Raw genomic sequence first — 16167 nt, forward strand, 5'->3', positions numbered from 1 at the left:
TCTATCGTAGCCTTCTCGTCATGTGTTGTCACAGTGTCAGTGTCATTATGGGAGTCGTAGGAGATTCCCAAAAAAATCTGACATGCTAAACTTTTGGTCGCGACATCGTAGAATATAGCAGACAATAAACCGTGGGTCGTTGAATATGTCACACTACGCCTCCTCCTTCAAATATTCAGACACGACAATGGAAATGTGTCGGCCACGACACAATCGTGCCAAAATCGGGTTAAAATTGTGTGGTCTGCACAGGCTATTAGAGGGAGGAAGAAGCATGGAGGCCCACCAGCCAGAGCCACCACTATGATGCTCTAGTCATGGGATGAATGGCATCACTGTTTTGCATCTCGTTACGCAGGATGCTAAATGCAAATTGCCAGTGCTGTTCTATGTCACCGGGAATAAGTCCCCATCTGGTGCAGCTGAGGCTAAGGGCTCATCTGTTACTTACATTAATTACATATAGTAATGATAGTATACTTATCGTGTCTACTTACACTGAATTGACATTGAGGATGTTGCTGTCAAACTGATTACTTGGTTTTTGTATTGGGTCAAATTAGATATGGGGTAAGCCCATTCCCTGTTTGAGTTTGGCTGTTGCAAATGGCAATCTCCGTTGTATGGTTCAGCTGTATGGTTGTATGGTTAAAGCATCCTACTGTATGCTTTTCAACACATGGTGTTTACAGGATGTGAAGGAAGGCTGAAACAAATCCCGATGCCATTTTGAAATGTTCCTTTTTTAGGCCACTACCCTGCTGTTTGTCCTCTTTTCTCTTTTCTGGTCTGATTTTGCTGTTTGTGTTCTGTAAAGTCCAATAGGATGTTCTTCATGATGATTGTGTGTTGATTGATGTTTCTCACGCTAACTCTTGAGTAATTGTACTTAGGAGTGTTCATATCCTTGCATGGGAAGAAGCCATAAAAGATGAATGTTTGTTTTGTTTTGAATAGCGGTAGAACAATTGTCACTTACAATGTTGTTGTTTTGTTATGCTCACTTCCCCCGAACATGATTTATTTCATTCTCTGCAAAAGTACCAAGGACATATTTCCTAAGTACAGTTTGATAGATTCTAATGTCTGCTGTCCTTTAAGAAAAATGAAAAGGTTTTGTTATGCATTGAGTGCTGCGTTTAATCTCTGTTTCACACATTCAAACGTTTGTCTTGCAGCCAAAAGAATAATCACATTAAATGTCGGGACACGAGCATCATACAGGACAATTCACAATGTCATCGGCTATCTGAAAGGAAGGATTAATCCAGGTAGGAGACTCTTGACACAGCATTTTACATAAGCAGGGCAGGGCAGCGAGTCAGTATGTTGGCTTAGCCAGTCAACATACTGACACAATGATCTTGGTCATTATTTCACTATACAAAGATTTTTTTTTTAAAAAGGAAAATGTATGGTGCATTTCAATTGTTTTTTGTATATTGTGTTATGATAACTTTGCCTGTATGAAAGGACTAAACGCTATTCTGAAAAATTGTATGTGCTGTTGCAGAAAGATGCCTGATTAAATGTGTTTAATTGTAGCTCATGATTATTATATTCATGATTGACAGCTGAAGAAAGAGTCGGGTTTGAGCTAAGACAGATTCTCGCAATTACTGTACATGGCTTTCACTACTCATTTGACCGAGGAAAGATCAAATTAACTGAGATATCAATTTTGTTTACAGGCTGTTGTTTTAAAGCTGTTTTTACGTTCAGATGCACTCATTTATTGCTTACTTGGTAGGACTGCTAATCCCCCTCCTCCATTTCGCACAGGATTGAAAACAATCTCATGAAGCCCAAATTGCAGTAGAATTATGTAATATTATTTCCTTGATTTCACTGGTTAAAATGTAACCACACCTTCTATGCTTCTTATTGTTTTTCCACTCTGCTGTGAGACAAGTGAATATGCTTGTGTATGGATATGATCCTAGTGCTTGTGTTAGAATAGACAGATGGAATGGTTCGCTAGAACTTGTTTTGTAATAGAAATCCGATACGAGTAAGGTTTAGTTCAAATGCCCAAGTGGACCCAGACCTTTCACTAACGACAAACTGTCCTTTTAAAACAATGTTGGTGCACTACTGCGCAAACGCAGGGCAGTTAGCTGCTGCAAATGGGCTTTTAATTACCGGCTAGCTCTGGCCTCTTGTGGATGATTTAATCAATGTCCCTGGTGCAGTGGTGGTCCTTAATCTTTCCTCCTTCTCCTCCTCCTCCTCCTCCTCCTCCACACCTCCTGCCAGAATGTCTACCTGTTTAAACACTCCTAAAATTACCACACAGATTTACCGCCTGCTATTAGTCTGCCATAATTTGCTGCTAAACTTATTCTATGGACCACAAATCTTTTGAGGGAACTTTTTTTCCACCTTGCCGCTTTACCAGATGTTAGATTTTAATGCTTGATGTCCACATATTGGACATGTTATTCACACCTCGTATCTTATGTGGGTGGCAATGGATAGAGAGGGCTTACTGTAGGTCTTTTTCTTTTCATAAAAATGACTGGTGGAGTCAGTGAGTTTTCAGGGCACAACAATACTCAATGATGTTATTTTAAAGATCCCCTGAATTACTAAGGAATGAACAAGAGGGCCAGCTGGCTGTGCATGTGTGCCTCTCTTGTGTGTCATTGTTCTTTTCTCCTACATCACAGATCGATATGTTCTGGTGGGCAGTCGTCATGGCAGCTGGCATGAGGGTTCTTCAGAGGACTGGAGTAGTGGTGCCGTGATCATGACTCAGCTCATTTCCTCTATGATGTCTCAGGCCCGCCTGGGCTGGCAGCCAGACCGTACCATCGTCTTCACCTCCTGGGGGGGGTCAGCACTTGGTAGCATTGGATCATTTGAGTGGGGGGAGGTAAAATCAGAAAAGTCCAAATACCCCCTCTGATCTGAGTTTGTGTGCCTCTTGACTCAGTGGCCTTTGCATAATGTCTCAGTGGAATTGCTCATTTAGAATATCCAGATGCATTTTGCAAGCACCAAATGGAAACGGCAGGGTTGTATGTGTTCTTGCCCGCTGGTGAGCCAATGAGTTTAATGAGAGGTCACGAGTGTTTATCCACCTGCTTTGTTTACATTGCCAGACAAAAAAAAAACCATTTGCTCGCTAATATAGCCAACAGGCCATAAGAAATTAGAACAGACAGATGGAAGGCAATAGCTGTTGCTCAGAGTTAATGAAATTGTTTTGTGGCAGGCATTGGTGGAAGTGCAATCAAAAGTATCATAATTAACCAGTCAAAAATAGTAATTCGGCTGAGGCATTTTCTCAAATAGCCTCAACATACTGTGCACTGTTTTAGTACAGTTTCCAGATTGAGCAACATGTTTGCTCAATGTAACAGCACGTTACATTTATCACTTTTTCTAGACACTCAAAGCACTTCACAGGGAAGGAGGGAACTCACTAACCACTACCAATAGACCTCTGAAGTTCGCCAGGTTGGGAATTTAGCCAGGACACCGGGGTACCCCCTACTATTTGCGATAAGTGCCATGGGATCTTTAATGACCACAGTGAGTCAGGACCTCGGTTTAACGTCTCATCCAAAAAAAAGCATCTCCTACAGTACAGTGTGCCCATCGCTACCCTGGGCCGTTGGGATCGATCTTTTTTGGCCAGAGAGAAGAGTGTCACCCACTGGCCACCCACCAACACCACTTTCTGCATCAACCTAGTTTGATCCAAGGAGGTCTTCGATCCAAGAACTAACCAGGCCCCACACCTGCTTAGCTTCAGTAATTCACCCAAGACAGGGTGTCCGTTGGTCTGGCTGCTGGCTCAAGACATTGTCGTACTAAAAGGGTAGAGCACACCGTGTTCTTTACAAATAATATGGATAATGAAACATTTAAAAAAGAAATTAAACAATTTTAAACAATTCCACCAGGCTCCAAATAATGAATGCAAAAAAAAAAACGCATCACTGTTTGTGTTTAAATGGATGTTTTGTTTTACTATGTTTCGTTGGAGCTGAATGTAGACCACATGCAGAGTCATAAGGAGATGATATATGGACAAAGTCCTGTACTGTTTCACTGCCTCAAGCCATTTTTCATACTTCTCTATTCACCCTTCTGTAGCTCACCTTTGTTATGATAATTATAACTATGATGAAAAAGACAAAGGCGAAGAAGATGAAGGTGACAGTGATGATAGTAATGTTGTTATTGATGATGATGATGATGATGATGATAATAATGGTGATGTTATTATTGATGATAAGAATGATGATGATGATGATAAATGTTGCTTTTGTCTTGATGCTGTGACACAGGAGAATCGGGTGGTGTTGGAGAGCAGTGCTGTAGCTTACGTCAGTCTCTACAGTCCAGTCCGAGTTGGGAGGTCATCCTGCTCCACAGCCTCGCCCTCACTATTTCAACTGGCCTCCGACATCCACAAGGTACCCTAACCCTTACATGTGTAGAGATATTTACGTTTAAGTGTCTCCTGCTTAGTAGTTATTTGTTTTATGCTGAAATGTTACTGAGGGTACCAGGCCATGTATTGGGGATGTAAATTTAGCATCGACTTTAAGTGTCAATTCAACCGACCTGCCAGACCAAGTTCAATGTGATCTCTAAAATGGATATACCAGTCATAAATATTACCTCAAGAGCCTGATTTAGATTATCTCAATATCTTGTGAGTTTTTCCATTTCCCCTCTCTGCTAGCTTTCAGAATTTGTGTAATTGCATGAGGTGACAACCAAAGTGGTGAAGAGCTTAACCTATTAAAATGTTGTCAATGAGTCCCCTGGTCTTGGAGCTCCATCTGACAGGAGGATTTTTGCAGGTCGGAGTGGGTCGTCTGGTTGGTGGTAATGACAGAAGACCCCATTATTTTCACTGAAACAACATTTCTATTCATTAGCCTAAATGCCAGTCCACCTGTGACATTTCAGAGTAATAAAGGAAGTCTTGACCCGTTCAGAGTGCACAGTTGGAGTAGCTCCATAGCAGGATTGCAGATGGAGAAATAACGTCACACACCCACACACACACACACACACACACACACACACACACACACACGACGGCTCCCATTTCCCATGACCTTCAGCTTGGTCTGAACATGTTAACTTATTGAATCTCTAAAGTTTTAGCAACCTTTTCGCAGAACCGTGCAATTCCCAGTGGTCTGCGGTCATGGGGAAGTTCTTATTTAAAATCGGGCTTCATGAATAACAGACAACATGCTCAATGAAGAATATGAGGACAGAGCTGAGAATAAATGGTAGTTTCTAAACCTTTGGAAAAGTCACAACATGGTAGAGAGTCATAGCAATTCCAAGCAGTGTAACTGACACATTATTTGAAACCTCCACCATAAGGTGAACATGACCATCATAAAAACATGCCATGGCTGCCGCCATATAGTGTTAATGACAAATGGCATTTCCTGACATACACTGTAGCAGTTATGTTACCATTATAGGTAATTGCAGTGACACCCTGAAGTGTCCAGAGCTACGACAGCTTTTTAACAGGTCATACAAACTGTTATAAAAAAGACAGAAAGACTTATCTCAAGACACAGGAAGGAATATGTCCTCCAAATGTCTGTGGTTGTGTGAAGCAGGGAAAGAGAGAAAAGGAAAGTTGCTGTGTGAGAGATTTAACATACTGCTGGACGTAGAACAATTACTGTATCTTGCTTTGTCCCTTTCATTGAATCCTCCTGCGTTTTCAGAGCCATTTTGTCAAAGCACAGTTGTCAATGCAGTGACGTTACTCTCAGACATTAATGTTGGTTTGAAATGGAGAGCCAGCCTTCCATGCTGTTCCTCATTTGTTCACAGGCTCTTATTGATATGCCACTAGTACTTTCTTTGTGGTCGGAGTTTTATTTTAAGCATCGACAACCACTTTTTTTTTTTTTTATCATTATCGCCCATTTTCCTGATTCCGTAAATCAGATGTATTTCTTCCAGACGTCTGAAAAGTTTAGCGTTTTTCAGTAGATCTGTGGTGTCTTATTTTCATTCTATGGAGAGCCTAGTGCCATTCTGTGCCCTCTATAATTCATCCCCATCATTTTGAGCTCATTTGCAAGCTTCTAATGACTTACGGTAATGGTATCTGGCCTAACTCCCCCTCTCCTCCCAAGCTACAAGGCATAAGATGCCCTTATTAGTATGATAATTGAATGAATTCCCATCCAATCAAAGATACAGGGCTCTGTTTGTGTCTGACTTTGGTAATTGCTTTAGAGTAATCAGGTGCTGCAATTTCAGGTGTAAGTGAAGGGATTCTCTCCCTCCCTCTCTCTCTCTCTGTCTCTTAGTCTGTGTGTGTGTACGTGTGTGTGTGTGTGTGTGTATGTGTGTGTGTGTGTGTGTGTGTGTGTGTGTGTGTGTGTGTGTGTGTGCGCACTGTAATGCATATTGATTGTCATTATCTTGCACTTGTGTCAATCACACTCAACCTGCCTAAACAAAAGGTGACAGCTTCTGCTTATTTACTCAGCCTCAGTCTCAAATGATTGTGTTCATTTTTATTCTGTTGCCATTTAGTTATTTTGCGTAGTGAGCTGCACCTATAAAGCAGACACACATTCCCACGTATGCCTACTGTGTCCATAAGAGCCAACAGAGACACATTTAGCTAAAAGTTGAACAAAAGAGTTGAATAAAAAAAAAAAAGAGAATAAATCTATAATCAAATGTCACCCTGCTACTGAGCGGAGAATGAGATTCTTAATTGTCGTGAGGAGTGGGAAAAGAACCCTCAGGGCTTTTCCTCTCCCCGCTGCGAGAGCGGCTGATGTCTCTTGATTGTACAGTACAGTACGTGTAGTTCCCGCAGACTAGCTGGACGACTCCAATCTCACTATTTATCTTGGGGTGCCCTCGGAGAGGCAGCAGGTAGGCTAAACTGTCTCTACATTTTGAGACATTTTTAAAGATACAATAAATCACACCAGTGCAATGCGGGTAATATTTCCCACTTATCTTAGTTTGCAGCTGTCTTCAAAGTAGAGATGCCACTGTGTTGATGTGTTTTGAATGGGTGCTTTGGAACCAATTATAATAAAACAGACCCTTCTTTGGGGATTACAGGGCCTAGCATACAAAATAAATTGAGAGACTTTTCATCGTTTAATTGGGTATTGTTGCACCCATGTGTGTGTGTGTGTGTGTGTGTGTGTGTGTGTGTGTGTGTGTGTGCGACTTAGTGTATGTGTGTTTCAGGTCTATTTTAAACCATGGATTTTGGAGGATTGGTCTTTTCCAGGATGAAAGGAGTACAGTGTCATCCTCATCCATCTCGGTTTTTTTTTTGTCTGCCCAAAAAGGCTCATCATACATTTCAAGCGTGTGCAACCCTCCTGAGTTTTGTTATACTGAGAAAGATGTTGTTTGTTGTTCGATTTACCCCATACAGCGCATGTCCCAGATTAGCTTGGACTTGGCATGTTTCGTTTTGCTGCGATTCTCCGTAGAGCGCGCGCGTATGTGTGGATGAGGTCCCCCAAGACTCGGTAAAATGTGTCAGTAAGCCCTTAGCTGCCTCCATTTTTCAAGATGCCGAGTTTCGTTTCAAATGCCCTGCACCTAATAGGCGTCCCTTGCTAGTTCCATGTCTGATAAGGTGAACTGAAACCTGTTAAGCTTTGGTAATCCACTTTAACCCAACATCTATTACCACTAAGCAAGAGGTTCTCGCTGTGAATCGATTTTAAATGCACATTGATGATACTGTGCTGTTTGATAAAAAAAAAAAATCTGGGTCACATTGATAAACGCCCTGTTGTACACAGTAGCATTTAGTCCCGTTGGCCCATCCATTTTAACCCCATGCCCATCAAGTATGATTCATCAGGTCTTATTTCAGAGACATATTTGTAGTCACAAATGACTCCTCTGCCAGTGAATAGATCACAGTGTCATTAATAATTGCAATTACAATGGACAGCAGAATGTATTATTTATAATTCATAAATGTCCTCTGAAATATGCATACCGCTACATATATGGCTGTATGTATCTTTAATGACTAAATGGCATAGAGCAAGCACTACTCCCCTGAGGTGGAGGTGCACCAAACACTGGGAGAGTGGATATCACCATTAGGTCCACATCTCCCTCTTCTAGCTCCATGCTCCGCATTAGGACCAGTGAAACTGACCTATATAAGAATTGACAGGCCGACTTGATTATATTCAGATGCCAAATCCATTTAGAGTGAAAAAGTGGATCCTGTAATCCTCTCAGAAATGGTCAAGTCAGATTAAAAAATGCAAACAAGATGGTACACAAGCAAATCTCTGGCTGTGCAGATTGGATTGGAAATAGCTCACACATAGAAGAAACTGTTTTTTTTTTGTTGTTTTTTTTTACTCCTCTAAGGTTGTTTTGACCTCAACATAGACATTTTTAATGTCTACACCAGACTTTTCTCCATGGCTTGTTGACAACTTAATCACGTGTTTACAGCAAATATTGCTTACTGCACAGAGAACATCTGAAGAAAATCACCGCCTTCCTTTTTATGTCCCCTTTCCCTTGTACGTCAGCAATATTTCATAACCTCTTATGCTAGCTGTGGCATAGTAGTATATCTCATAGTGTATGTTTTATTAAGATACATCTATTCAGTATACCATCATTTATTATCTTTATGAATTATTTCATTGACATTTGTAGGATATACTGTATGTATTTTTTTGTCTTTTGCAATATATAAACCTTTTTTTTTAATAACTGTGACTTAGAGAGGAAACAGATTATAGTTATTTTGTGTTCCACATCCAAACAGTGGGAGCTGGTGGCTGGAACCTTTACCCAGTGGGCCTCCTTGAAAGCCCACCCTGACCTCAGAGATCAATTTGAGTGAGTTGCAAGCGTGATACTGTATTGTTCTAAAAAAAAAACCTGTTGTTTTTCTACAATGCGACAGCTTTCTGACATTAGTGGCACCCGCTACCTTATGCAAAGTACTATGGTAATTAAGGCTGGTCACCTGTTTATTTTTTATTTAGTTATTTATTTATTTTTTTGCAGCTCTGCCATTGCCACCTGGAAACAGTGTGTGCAACCTTCAGGTGACACATCATGTTACCTGACCAGAATGCCTCAACAGTGTGGAGGCACATTGTTTGAAGAAAAAAAAAAAAAACAGTGATTACCCTTGAATTAATGACTCCCCTACCTTTATGAGCGAGGCTCCCGGGCTGTGTGCACATATGCGGTGGCAACCAAGACAGAAGATCTGTTGCCTCACAAATTACCTGGCAGGCACGTGTGTGTGTGTGTGTGTGTGTGTGTTTTTGTGTGTGTGTGTGTTTTTGTGTGTGTGTGTGTGTGTGTGTGTGCGTGTGTGTGCGTGTGCGTGTGCGTGTGTGTGTGCACGCTCACCCCTCCCCTGTCTCAAAGTAAATCCCTCTCCAGTCGGTGCTTCGGAAACAGGGAGTGCACGCAACACAGTAAACACAGCAATCGTCTGGTGGCCCACCTCCACTTCTCCCGTGTTGAAGTGTCTTTGGGATTCCATCAAGCCAGTGTGTGTTTTTGCTCTTGACATGATAATTATGAATCATTAGTTTCTCTGTGTGTGTGTGTGTGAGTGTGGGGGGGTAGAGTTTGCGTTTGAGTTAATACCATCCTTGTCGTTGGGTTTGGTATCTCGCAGCTCATCTCACCCACCAGCCAACATGCACTTGACTGGTTGCAGAGATTTAAAGGCTCTCCATCTCCCCACTCCGGCATCACGTTGACATTCATGCTGCCGTCCTGCTGTGCCTTCGCTGCACGCCTTGCTCCACAGGTGTTATTAAACTGTGAGAGCATCGCATTTCTTCAGCAGATTCCTTTCCAGAGGAAAAATAAACTATTTTGTATTGAGACGAAAAGGGCTTCCAGCAGGGAAGTGTGTTTCTTCTTTTGAAAAGGACAAACCACAGGTGCATGTGAAGAGCAACATTTTGGTTTAATTGTTTGTCTAGTAGCTAAAATTGACATGCTCAGTGCAGTTTGTGCTAATTGTCCAAAGATAATAGCTATTTTTGTAGCCTGGATGAACCCAGATGAACCTCTTAGCAAATTTGAATTTTCTCTCAGGTTAGTCTGGAAAGTCCCATCAACGCCTGTTTCCAAATCACCGTAAACCCAGGATCCAATCACAATTGGATTGCATTCAACACAACCAATGGCTGTGGTGATAGTGACACAGATATGGATAGTTAGACAGATATGAATGTGTATTTTCTTTGGAATTGGAGTTAACAACTGAATTGAAAACATTTGTGTACAAGAAAGATGTTTTGCTTCACTTCTGTAACAATTTGAAACAAGAGTTTAATGCTCCGGTTTAGGTTTAATGTCACCGCTGGTTACAACTGTGGAAGTCATTTTGGACTCAATGGGATCTTTTCCAGACAGACCTGTAGACCCGGAGCAAATTCTAATTTGTTTACCGGTTTCTCTGGGTTTGCCCAGGAAGATTCTGCTGTTGAAATATCCTGAAATAAGATTTTAGACATACAGCGGTAGCATATGTAGAGGAATGCACCTTGAAGGGTTTGTTTGAGTCCCCACACAATGACAGGAGATGTGCAGTATGACATGAATTATAGCTAAATGTCTCCCCCTCAGTCCCCATTGTGATCTGTCCTGCCTTTCCTCGTTATTAGATGTCTGTACTGACTGTACTGATGCATAACATTACCACAGTAAGGAGACCAATTTTAAAACCCCTCACCTTAAGGAGACACAGCAATGATACTTTTGCGTCCGAGGTCTGCACCCTTTCACACTAGTGAGTAATATCCACATATGGCAGTCCATATCTCTGCGCCGATCTGTTCTATCCTGAGCGACATTCATTTGCTGGCCTTGTCAGTTATCCTCGTACAACTAATTTAGCAATATTCTGAGGCCATGGCCTCAAAAATTTGAACTACCTGCCCAGAATATGAAACCTCTTCCTGTCGGGTGCTCCATCAGCGCTATCTTTGAATGAGATCATAAAGTCAGTGGCATAAAGTGTTCATTGATTCTCTGATTATACCACAACACTGCATCCTCCTAACTCATTATTTTCTAAGTATAGTGGTACAGTAACCTGCCTGCCAATGTCTACTGTCTTTTTCATCTGTTGATATGACATTATTGTATTTTTATTCTGTTAGGGTGAGTAGTTTCACATTGACAAAGCAGTGTTTTGCTTTTAGTAATTAAGCTGTGGAGGTTAAGCTGCAGTGGAGTGCACACACACACACACACACACACACAAGACTACGATTTACGGCTTCCCTATGGGGTCTTGAAGCCGTGCAGTGATGGCCTAGGTGGGGTCTCCTCAGCTTCCTGCCGCGTTTGGAGTGGGAGGAGGTGGGGAGCAGGTACTCGAGTATCTCTAAGTGTATCGGCGGCACTGTGCAGCAGCCATGCATGTTTTATCGCCTCTGTCGGCTATCAATTTGTCCACAATCAATAAACCTTCACCGTCCGACGGGCTCCCGGATGACGAATTAGATGCTCACCTCCCACGGCTTCTTCATTTACATGCTGAGCTTGTTTACAGTGTGCATGTGTGTGAGAGCGCTGTGCTCGCTCACTCCGTCATTCCTCCCCCCACCCCTGATATTGCACTGTGCACCTGGCCACTCTGTGATGCTCTTCTGAGCACATTCCCAGCGAAGGGCACATCACAGCCAAGACGCTATTCTCTTTTCACACATTGCAATTGAATGGAAGTCTGTATGTGCCTGTGGCTGTGGCTGTGTGTGTGTGTGTGTGTGTGTGTGTGTGTGTGTGTGTGTGTGTGTGTGTGTGTGTGTGTGTGTGTGTGTGTGTTTGTGCTCACTATTACCTTCAGGGTTCGCCCTCAGGTCATTTTGTCACCCAGATGACAGTTAATTGAAGCTAGCTGTTATTTTAATTGGCTTGCCTTTTCTTTCTCCTCTCAAGCAGTATATGCACCACCACAAGTATCTTCAGTCTCGTGGAAACGAAGACCCTTATATCATTTGTGCGTAGCCTATTAGGCGGCATCGGTAGCCACAGCAGAGATCCAATAAAGGGAGCGTTTTCTCAAGCTGCTGTCATGTTTATGTGACTTTTGCTTTAGCGGCGTGTGCTAGCGGAATTAGCCGCGCTGCTCTTGTGTCAGCCAGAATGACCTCTCCTGTGCTTATAAAAGTGCGGCGGATTAACACAGTGACTGTTTAATTGTAGAGAGTTGATTAAATTACATGTCACATGGGGCCCCGGTGTCACATTTACAGAACTCTAATGTAACGCTGAAGCTAATGACGCTGTCACCAGAGAAGGCCAGTGTGTCAAGCTGAGTCTTTATACTGCCAGATAATGTCTTCATTATTTATTTTAGCTACTGTAAGGTTCATCATTTGTAATGTGCGTGTTCGTGTTGGGTAGGTTCGCATCACAGATGCATAATTTAATCATCTGTAATTTATTAACATATAGTATTACTCTCTGGGTTTTCTGAACATATTTGTATTCACACACTATGTGACTAGAGGGGATTGTATGTCATTGTGGTCATGAAGCATCTTAATGCATAACTTTTGTAGTTTATAATGTTTCTAGCTTTGCTGTTACAGTATGTTTACTCTGCGATGTTGTGTGGAGAGAAGCAACATATCTGAGCTATTTTGCTTTATATTGACCAATCAAACCAATGGTGGATCTACAGCATGTTGATAATGTTATTCTGATGCTATTTTCTTTCTTTGCAACCAGCTGCATTTTAACCAGCTGTCATTTTACCTGCTTGTGTTGATGGCATAATGGGAACAGTCTTTTCCCACCTCTGTTCAGAGGTATTCATTGTTTGTTTTGAAATAATTGAGCCTCTATTTTCTGAATATTTTTCCTCTTTTGTCAGTTTTCCTTGTTGCCTCCTCACTTTTTTTTTTTTTAAAGAAGAACACAACCTGTGTTGTTGCCGACTCCATTGTTGTTGTTAAACAGATATATACTTTTAAATGTTTGAAGTTGTCTCTCCCTGTCCTTATATTTCTCTGTGCAATCCCACCTGGTTGCTCTGTGAGTGAGAGCAAGGGAGGGCATTAGCATCTTAGCCTTAGCATCCTCTATAACATACCTGTATTAGTGCAGTGCATGTTATGTGCTAATCCCCTTTCACACAAGCAAAATCTCTGGCTACGCTAGTCATAGTCAGACAACTCCCTCACATCGCTCAACTATCTTGCCCTGTTCCTGACCTTTCTGCTCAGCATACGTACAAACACAGCGACACAAACACTACAAATCTAAAACAAGTTTTGGAAATCCAAGGGCAAACCGTCACACAAGGTGGATGAATACCTCACTGGTTTTGAACACCAAACTAATACAACCACTAAGACTTTGCGTAACCTCTTATTTTGCGGTTCCTGAACATTGATTTTAATTACTCGCACTCTTACCAACATTTGCATACAGAGTGCATGAACCATCAGCAACACAGTCTTGGTGTCTTTCCACGCCTGTAAGAGGCCTGCCTGCGTGTTTCACATCGTGAGCTGCGCTGGCACGCTGAGTGTCCCTAATCTCAGTGATTGCTGCATCATAACCTTGGCATTCTCCCCCGTCCCAAAGTGGGCTCGTGTGGGCTGGAGTGACATCCAGGCTCACGCAGACATATGAGCTCACTCGGCTGAACAATATTAACCTGCTTTACGGCCCTGTTATTACCAGCATCGGGTCAGCCCAGCGAAAGCTTTATATTGAGCGCAAGGAAGTGGGAGCATTGTGGGAGAATGAGAAATGGCTCGCCCGAATATAATAAAGGGTTCCAGAAGCCAGACGGCTCTCACAAAAGGCCCTCGCACGCCACTAACAGGCTAGTGTGGAGTTATTCCCTCTATGCATAAGTGTATCTTTCTTTATTCGGAGCCTCCCACTCCTCAAACCTCAGCCCTATTTATTTCTTTGATTATATTCCAGGTCTTATTAATACATCCCTTTCTTTTTTTTATGTGGGCTGCTTCAGGCTCCTGTTTCTGGAAATGTAATTTTTTTTAAGTCACCTTCTAAATTATTTCCCCGGCACAATGTCATCTTGACCAGCTATGCTTTGAGAAAGATACAGTACTTTGGTTCTGCGACTGGCCATTTCTTGAAGGATTCGTGGAAAGCTATTTTTGCCTTTTATTTCATCAGAAGTTTTGTGAATTTTGTGAAGGCTTTACCTTTCAATCTGTTTTGTCTTTGTAGTAAAAGAATAATGCATTTTTGTCTTTAGCTCATATGATAACAGTGATCATACAGTCAGTTTCCTTTTGTTCTCTATGCACATAATCTTTGGAAACCTGTCCCCTTCCCTGAGTAGTTTATTTCGCTGTGCTGTCAGTCAGTCAATGAAAAGGACAGAAAAAAAGAAAAAAGTAACATGCGTATGATATTTTATTTATGGGTTTATCGATTCCATCTAGATGGGTTTTTTTCTGACATTTTGCAGCATTAATCCAGTTTGGATGGCTGGCTGAAGAACATTGGGTGTGTCAGTCTTTAGGGACCTGACAGTGTCACCCACGGCAGATCTCATTTATGCTTTTGGAGAGCTCCCACACACGCACGTGCACACACACACAAACACACACCACGCCACCTTCACTTTCACACAAACTGAGTAAGTGCACATACACACACAGCCACACACAAACAATGCCAAGAAGAAGAAAAAAACACTTGCTACTTGCTCTCTAACATGGTCCTATCAAGGAGTTTCAGTGTGAATTAGCACCCTGACTGTTATCCATTGGGTAGTTTTTGACCCCCCTGTCTCCATCCAGTTAAAGACCCTCACAGTCTCCGTGCAGTGGTTTGATGTGATTCAAACGGGTTGGCAAAGCATGGCCATTAGCCAATGATGGTGGATATTCGGCAGTGTTTTGAGACAGCGTCAGGCTTATTTTGGGCACAGTGGAGTGGGCACCACTATGTAGGTGATTGCCAGCAGCTGGGCTGGCACCTGTCCAGAATCCTTTCAGACCACGGAATTCCTTTATTAAGCACAAATACATAAACACTGATTTCACCATCTCGTTATCATAGCAGACAAAGGAATTAAATATCGATCCTCAAGGTGGAGAACAAACGTCACTGTCCAGAATGACTGAAGTCTCTCTCTTATTCTCGCTCTCTCTTTCTCTCTTTCTCTATCTCTCTCTCTCTCTTTCTCTGTCTCCCTAGCTGTTTCTTCTATCACCGGCTCCTGGAGGACCAGGTGTCTTAATTACAGTGCATGAAAATGCACTGTACTGTTCTTCCTCGGTCTTCTTCTTCTTCTTCTTATTATTATTCTTCTTCTAACGCACGCAATTCAGCTTCAACCGCTTAACGTAGAAACTCCATTAAAATTTTGACGCGTAGGTCTTACTTACGCGATGTGGGCTTTGTATTTTTCAACTTTGTAACTTTTATACTTTTTAAACTATTAGTTAAAAACTATTACAATTTCCCCCATAGACTTAACATGGCTCATTATGACATCACGGCAGCAATTAGAATGTTACCCCAGCTGGTCAGCCACCTGGGCACCAACTGTCAGTTTCTCTCAGGCTTTACAATCTCTCTGAAGACTTCTGTTCTGTTCCCCTGTATCCTCTGCGCACAACAGTATCAAAATAAGTCCTCCTAATTCCATTCAACTTTATATCCATTCATCTTCTTCAAACCATTCACTCATCCACCCATTCTAAACAGTCTGCCTATCAACATCAATTAGACGCTCTACATTCAACTTTTAAACAATCTACTCTGTCTCAGGCTGACTAGCCAGTTAAATTGATTACACCTGTATCTGTATCCACTACTCTCAGTAGAGAGCTGTGTCTCTCCATTCTACAAGAATATAAGGCACATTCCATCCAACATTCTATCCATTCATCTTCTTCAGACCATTCACTCATCCACCCATTAAACTGTCTATCAACATCTATTAAACAATCTGTCTATCAACATCCATTAAACTCTCTGTCTATCAACATTAATTAGACTATCTACATTCAACTTTTAAATTATTTACTCTGTCTCAGGCTTTAAGAGTAGGCTACTCTGGCTCTCTTAAGACTAGCCAGTTAAATTGATTACACCTGTGTCAACTACTCTCAGAGAGCTGTATCAGTGTCTCTCTTAACAAGAATATAAGGCACATTCCATCCAACCTTC

At 41.9% G+C, this 16167-nt stretch overlaps 1 protein-coding gene across 3 annotated transcripts in view; it reads left to right on the forward strand.

The window, feature by feature from the left end:
- LOC134102590 (inactive N-acetylated-alpha-linked acidic dipeptidase-like protein 2) overlaps window positions 1-16167 on the forward strand; it is a 185634-nt gene that overhangs the window by 117348 nt on the left and 52119 nt on the right. For all 3 annotated transcript variants that reach the window (XM_062556740.1, XM_062556742.1, XM_062556741.1), the window contains exons 7-9: window positions 1179-1271; window positions 2670-2875; window positions 4299-4427. In XM_062556740.1, the coding sequence (XP_062412724.1) occupies window positions 1179-1271; window positions 2670-2875; window positions 4299-4427 (428 nt within the window). The remainder of the gene's footprint in view (window positions 1-1178; window positions 1272-2669; window positions 2876-4298; window positions 4428-16167) is intronic.

The sequence above is a fragment of the Sardina pilchardus genome, chromosome 15, assembly GCF_963854185.1.
Source record: "Sardina pilchardus chromosome 15, fSarPil1.1, whole genome shotgun sequence".
In the NCBI taxonomy this organism is placed as follows: domain Eukaryota; kingdom Metazoa; phylum Chordata; class Actinopteri; order Clupeiformes; family Clupeidae; genus Sardina; species Sardina pilchardus.